The sequence below is a fragment of the Limulus polyphemus genome, unplaced genomic scaffold (assembly GCF_000517525.1).
Source record: "Limulus polyphemus unplaced genomic scaffold, Limulus_polyphemus-2.1.2 Scaffold1949, whole genome shotgun sequence".
NCBI classification, from domain to species: Eukaryota; Metazoa; Arthropoda; class Merostomata; order Xiphosura; family Limulidae; genus Limulus; species Limulus polyphemus.
The window spans coordinates 29212-36467 of NW_013667559.1; the positions used below are offsets into that span (position 1 = coordinate 29212).

The 7256-nt window shown below is 31.4% G+C and overlaps 1 protein-coding gene across 6 annotated transcripts in view; it reads right to left on the reverse strand.

Moving 5' to 3' along the window:
- The window catches only part of LOC106465449 (sulfate transporter-like), a 50041-nt gene that overhangs the window by 20784 nt on the left and 22001 nt on the right, over positions 1 to 7256 (reverse strand). For 5 of the 6 annotated variants that reach the window (XM_022393354.1, XM_022393355.1, XM_022393357.1 and 2 more), the window contains 3 exons: positions 4667 to 4881; positions 2069 to 2233; positions 482 to 637 (listed from right to left, as the gene is read on the reverse strand). In XM_022393354.1, the coding sequence (XP_022249062.1) occupies positions 482 to 637; positions 2069 to 2233; positions 4667 to 4881 (536 nt within the window). The remainder of the gene's footprint in view (positions 1 to 481; positions 638 to 2068; positions 2234 to 4666; positions 4882 to 7256) is intronic. The other variant, XM_022393358.1, reaches the window with a different exon arrangement.

Consider the following 7256-nt stretch of genomic DNA (forward strand, 5'->3'; position numbering starts at 1 on the left):
ATACATTTCAACACAGTGACAATTAAGACTTACTTTAGATTATATAACCTTCACCCATTAGAGATTAAATAACCTGCTCATAAACATTTTTATACGACACTACTTTACCAATAACAGAGAATTTTAACATCAAAATCAGCTAGTAAAGAAATATGTTGTGTAAATTTAAATTAACTTAAAATAATTTTAACTACAATGAAGCAAATAAGATAAAAATTCTGAAGAATTTTTCTTCCACTTTCTTGACTCTTCATATTTTATGTTAAATATAGTTCAACTTGTTTTTGTTAGTTTTGTAAACAGCAGTTAAACTGTGAAAATATTTGGAGACCAACCAATAACAACTACTGAGTGAGAGTAATATAAATCCTTCTCCTTTTACATTCATTAGAATCTCTTGAATTATTCCATATAAAACCTAAGATAACATGTGGCTTTCTCATGATCTAAAACAATATTTCTCAAACATCTGAGAACTTACCACTATCAGATCAATAGGAATGGGCATCTTTAACTTGTTTTTGAAGCGAGCATTTACTTGTTCCTTCACAACAGCCAAGATGAACATGGAAATGAATGATATTAACACAGTGGCTGGATTTGAATTTTTTATAATGGAAAAGATGTTAATAGTACTCTGAAATGGAAAACAGAATAACTCCATCACCCCAGTAATTCCATGAAAAAGACAACATACCTATTGTCATTAAATCTAATAATAACTCCCTTGCAAAAATGTTATTTATAAAATCCTACAGGCTATACCAAGGATCAAACAGGATGTGCAAAAGATAGAATTACACCTTATGAAATTAACATTATGAGTACTATAAAACACCATAAAAGCTGTATAAAACAAATTATAATTCTGTATAACAGAGATGGCTGGTATGGGTATTAAAAACTTTTAATTAAAATAAAGTATAAGAACAACGTTTCAACCTTCTTAGGTCATCTTCAGGTTAACAAAGACAGTTTGAACCAACATAAAGGAACACCTTTTTACCAATATTAATCACCTAACATCTAACTGTCATGCCCCCTACAATCTCGTACCTGTTCGCACTCTTGTCCCTAAGACATGTGCCCAGTAACATTCTGTTTCAAACTGTCTTTGTTAACCTGAAGATGACCTAAGAAGGTCAAAACGCTGTTCTTATACTTTATTTTAATTAGTTTTTAATACCCATACCAGCAATCTCTGCTATACATTTTTACTTTAAGTGGGTTTCTCGTCATCATTAATAAACTACAATTCTCTAGGGTTCAGAGAATGGCTACCAGGATGATACCTGGAGTGTAAAGGTTGTCACATGAGGATAATTTAAGATGTCTAATATATTTTTTTCCTAAGAGAAAATAAGTTCAGGAGGATTTAACTGAGATGTTTAAAATTAAGGGAACTTATAAACTGATGCTTCATCTTTTTTTTTCTATTTAATGGTGAAAATGGTAAGACTAAGGAACACAAATGTAAATTTTGGTAGGGAAGGAGTCGTCCTCATCTAAGAGAGCTTTGGCCTTTGGAATTGGTTGCCTTCAGATGTGGTAGATGCAGTCAATTTGAGGCAGTTTAAGGGAAAGCTTAATAAATATTTCAATGATAAGGCCTGGCTTTGAGTTTTTTAGTGTTTGGTTTAATTTAGTAGATAGAACAGCCCAGATGAACCAAAAGGTTCCTTGTTGCCCTTTAATGTTATGTTCGAATGTAAAAAATAAGCTATCAAAGAAAAAATCCTATAGGATGGCACAAATTATAAAAACAACCTTATGAGACAGTTTCGACTTAAGCTTATACTGTCTACATTTTATGAATAAAATATTCTATACATGCAAGTCTACTCTTGCAGTTTACTGTGAATACATCCTACAGGTGTAATAACAAATGTTCTGTAGTTATGTATATAAATACTCTATAACAGTACTACAAACACCTCACAGAACATTGTACAATTTAGAACTAATGTACTTCAATTTATGTTATAACATCCTATAAATCTACCAACAAAATTTGTTATAGGGCATCTTTATTAATTTCAGAACTTACAGCAACCAAATATTTACTTACATAAATGATCATAAATGGGCCTGAATACCTCTGTGTGGAGATATCAAAGACATACTTTATCTGTGAAATAACCACCAAGATGGCAGTTCCAGTGCAAAATCCAGATACAAACTGATCCGAGAATATTACTGTCAATGATCCCAAGTGAAAAATACCCATCAAAATCTATACCAAAAAAACATTTTTAATAAATGTTTCATGTTTTATTACTGATATAAGTATATACATTAAATTGTTTTTGTATTAACCAATAAATACTTGAAAATATAAATATATATATAAAAAAAATTTGCTGCATATCTACTTATTTGCAGTATCTTTACATACGTATGTGTACAAAGATACATACATACAATGTGGCACCTCCATAATACTGGAAACTCTTAACAAAATATATAGCTATTAAAACTCGTTTAAAATGTTGTAGTAAAGGAATGCAAAGTACTGAAAACACTTCAACATCAAGATCTAGTCTTAGCATGAAACCGTGCAATTTACTGTAGAAAATACTTTTTGTCAATGACATTTATGTTTACCTAACTACAACAGCATCAGATATTTGAGACACATTTCCAAGTATAACTAAATTGTTAACATTATATTACACTTTTTTTTTATTTTAGGTAATTTTTATGTCAAAAAGAGTCTCTTTGACTCATCTGGTAACTGAATTGTAGTCATATCTGTTCAAGCAGCCACCTACTATAGGTGGCAGATTTTAACTCCTCTAAACTTCTTTTTTCTATAAAATAATCCTTAACTAAGTAGTCACCTGTTCAACATTGCCAGTGGTCACTATTGTTTTACCACTAGTATAATTCCTCTTCATAAAACATCCACTATTAAACAGTATTAAAAAAATCGGTGAAATGTTGGTTCAACCCGCTGAATGAGACTCTCAAATTTAACATCTTGTAAGATTTAAATCTAAGCACCATCTTGATTTTCTTTTTGTTTCTACAATTGACAACACAAGATTTCTCATCAGCAACATGGATCTTAACATTGTCTAAAGTAGAAGCGAGTCAGGTTTTAACAACGGATTAAAGTGAATTAGCTGAATTGTGTGATCTAATTTATTTAGACTTTCAAAGTTCTTTCATTATTTGTGCACTCCAAACAAATTTGATAAATTTCTTCTTTTTTTTTCCTTCAGGGTAGTTTAAATATTCCTGATTTACAACTTCATAGCAGTAATCCTTCTTGTCCTATTTAAAAAAAGATTTTACGTCTTTTTTTTAATCTTATCCATTTATTCAAAAAAGCTACAAAAGTCAATGAACAAATTCCATATTTGACAATGGCATCAGTACCCATGTAAGGTTTAAAATTTCTATGTTTGTTCATCAATCAGGACCACCATTAACCCAAAATGCACAGACTTGGTACACTGAACTTACTATATGTGTATCCACAAGAAATGTGGCTAACTTTTAGTAAAATGTACAAGTCCTTTGTACCCAAAAATCAGATGAATTATAAAGTCTCTGTACTCAAGACATATCTGTGAATTGATAACATCAGTCTGACTCAAACTCTGACAAATCAGAGTGCAAGACGATGTTTCTGTGAAGAATAAAAATACTTTGGTCTGTTGTGCATATTGCATTTGCATAGCCTCTATAACATCAGAAATACATATCTACAGTTCTTTTCAGTATCCCTGTATTTAAGCTCCTCTACCATAAACTGTTACTAAATCAGCAATGTATGGTAAAACGAATAGCTGATAACTCCAACATCAAATAGATACCATGTTGAATGGCACTCTGTAAAAGGCTATGGCTTGTGCACTTTGACCCCAGATGTACACAATATGCCACCCCTGTTAAGAAGCTACTTTTGTCACTTCCTCAAAATCCTAGTCAGAACAAATCTACTTTCAAATGCAGTATGTAAACCTACCGTCGTTAAAAATGTGGCTGAAATTATTAATTTTGCATGAAAGTATTAATTTGATATACAATTTTTTGGTTACTGACTCAGAAATCAATGGATTTTGAAAATATTTCACGTACAGTTACATATATTTTTGTTGACATTTGTTTTTTCAAGTATCATTAAATGATTACATCAACATGCATTTTGAAACTTGTAAAGAAGTATTTTTATACTCCTCAGGATCAACAAACTGGTGAATAAAGATTACTTTATTTATTTATTTAAAAATAATGACTAATATACACACACACACACAAACACACACATATATTTGTAGATTAAATTAGAATACTGTAAACATGGAAATCAACAAATATAATCCAAATACTACTAAGTTTGAGTTGTGAAACATCGCCCTGCTATACGATTGTTTTTTCTGTTGTTGTTAAACACAAAGTAATACAACTGGCTATCTGTGCTGTGCCCACCACAGGTATTAAAACACAGTTTTTAGTGTTACATGTCTTCAGACTTACCACAAAACTGGGGTACATTACTATATGAAGATTTATTACTTATGCATCAAGTAAGCCTTTTAGTCTCACAATAACTGACAAGATGCCAATCAATACTAATTCTCTTTTTTTTTCTAGTTTTATAGCACTGTGAATTTACTTTCTACACAGAAAACTATACCTACACCAAGATTAATCATACCTGGAAAAGCCCAGTCACAAGACAGAGAGAAACTACTATTTCCAAGTTGGTTGGAGGCCAGAATTGATCTGTAGAGTGAAACAGATTCTCACTTCCGTTAAAACTGAGATTTCCAGCAGTCTCTCCTATGGCTAAACTAGGCATATTCTGTTTGTTAGCTGCCACTAAGCTTTCTACCGCATTACCAGCCATTAAACTGATGACAGCCATTGTACCTAAAAAAACATATGAATGTATTCACAATGTTATTTTCATTTATTACATGCAAAACAAAACCAAAGATATTTTGCTTTTGTTAGTTTTGGTAAGAAAAAAAAAATTTGTCTACAACACCTAACATCATGAGAAACGATTTGTGGTAAAAAAGAAAACAAAGTCATCTGAAGAGATCAACTTTTAAGTAAATATCTCCATTTTTACAAGTGCTTTCCTGCATTAACATGCTTCAACAATATTCATAAACCCCACTTCCAACCAAGCATGTACTGGTAAGTAAATGTCTCCATTTTTACAAGTGCTTTCCTGCATTAACATGCTTCAACAAGATTCATAAACTCCACTTCCAACCAAGCATGTACTGTAAGTAAATGTCTCCATTTTTACAAGTGCTTTCCTACATGAACATGCTTCAACAAGATTCATAAACCCCACTTCCAACCAAGCATGTACTGGTAAGTAAATATCTCCATTTTTACAAGTGCTTTCCTGCATTAACATGCTTCAACAATATTCATAAACCCCACTTCCAACCAAGCATGTACTGGTAAGTAAATGTCTCCATTTTTACAAGTGCTTTCCTGCATTAACATGCTTCAACAAGATTCATAAACTCCACTTCCAACCAAGCATGTACTGGTAAGTAAATTCAAATTTTGCTCAACTATTTTGTTGTTGTTGGGCACAAAGCTACACAATGGGCTATCCGTGCTGTACTGTGGGTATTGAAATTCAATTTTTAGCATGATAAGCCTCAGATTTACAACTGAACCACTAGAGGGCGTTGATCAACCAAGTATGATATATTGTACAAGCTACTAGAAAAAGTGAGAACTAACAGATATATTTTTCCTTTTCTTAAAGTTTAGGTAAACATAAAACTACATAGACAATGACATTAAACATCCTAATTGCTAAAATTATTTAATTCAGAGAATAACAAATTAGTTTATCTTTAAAGAACAGGTGACTAACACTTCAAAAGAATAATATGACAGAAATAACTAGTAAGATAAATAAAAACAGAAGTAGAGAGACTTTCAACTTTTTCATTCACAAAGGTCTAAGTCTTGATGCATTTTTATACAAATGCACTAATGAATTATGGGTGCTACTATAGCGTGAGGTCTACCTCCCGTTAGTACTATAGCGTGAGGTCTACCGCTGCATTATCCATCCCTCATGGATATCACACATTTCCAAACATTTATTTTAGCGATAAACACTAAATTTGTACATATCCTAGGAATGACTTAAATAGATAATTGGTTTTCTAATTAAATTTATATTAAAGGGGGTAGGCGACATATGGCGGTAGACCTCACGCTATAGTAGCACCGAATTATGTTCCTAAAAGTATTATTAACTTTCATATGTATGGTGTTTTGAGTTGTCTTTTACAAACCACAGTAAACCTATGTTAATATATGATCCAAAGAATATTCAGCACTGATGCTACTAATTTAATTTTCTAAGTTATTTAGCAGACAAGCTATTTAAAATACTAAAAAAAGATATGCAACCCAATCTGTCATTCAATTCACCACATGACACTGAGTACTAATCTATGGGAATTCCATCATCCATCAGTATTCCTGAACTAAGACAAATCAAAAGACTAAACTTGTTATAATGGTGCAGCATATAGTATATGTATAGTATTTTGAGTGGTGTTTACTCACTTCTGTGAACCTATATTAATATAGGATTTGAAAAATATGTAGCACTGATGCTAAACCTATTATTTCAAATCCTGTATTAATATGTAGCACTGATGCTAAACCTATTAATTCAAATCCTGTATTAATATGTAGCACTGATGCTAAACCTATTAATTCAAATCCTGTATTAATATGTAGCACTGATGGTAAACCTATTAATTCAAATCCTATATTAATATGCAGCATTGATGCTAAACTTACTGATTGAAACTCTGTATTAATATGATGCACTGTTACTAATCCTATTAATTCAAATCCTATATTAATATGCAGCATTGATGCTAAAGTTACTGATTGAAACCCTGTATTAATATGATGCACTGTTACTAATCCTATTAATTCAAACCTTATACACTTCAAGTTCACTGTCATGAGTAAAACAACACACGTACAATATATACGTTCTGGCACAACAAGAAGCCTAGTCTTGTTCTTTTTATTTGTCCTTTTCAGGGTTACTGAGAAGGGGTGGAGTTTCCTGAAACTGGTATAACTCATTAATAAGTGGTAAATCGTTTGATAGATTGGGCTTCCTATGCACTTTTAGTATTTTAAATGTTGTTACTTGTTTTGTGTTTTTAAATAAAAGTGTTTAATATCTATATCAACCGCCTACTATATATATATATATATATATATATATATATATATAC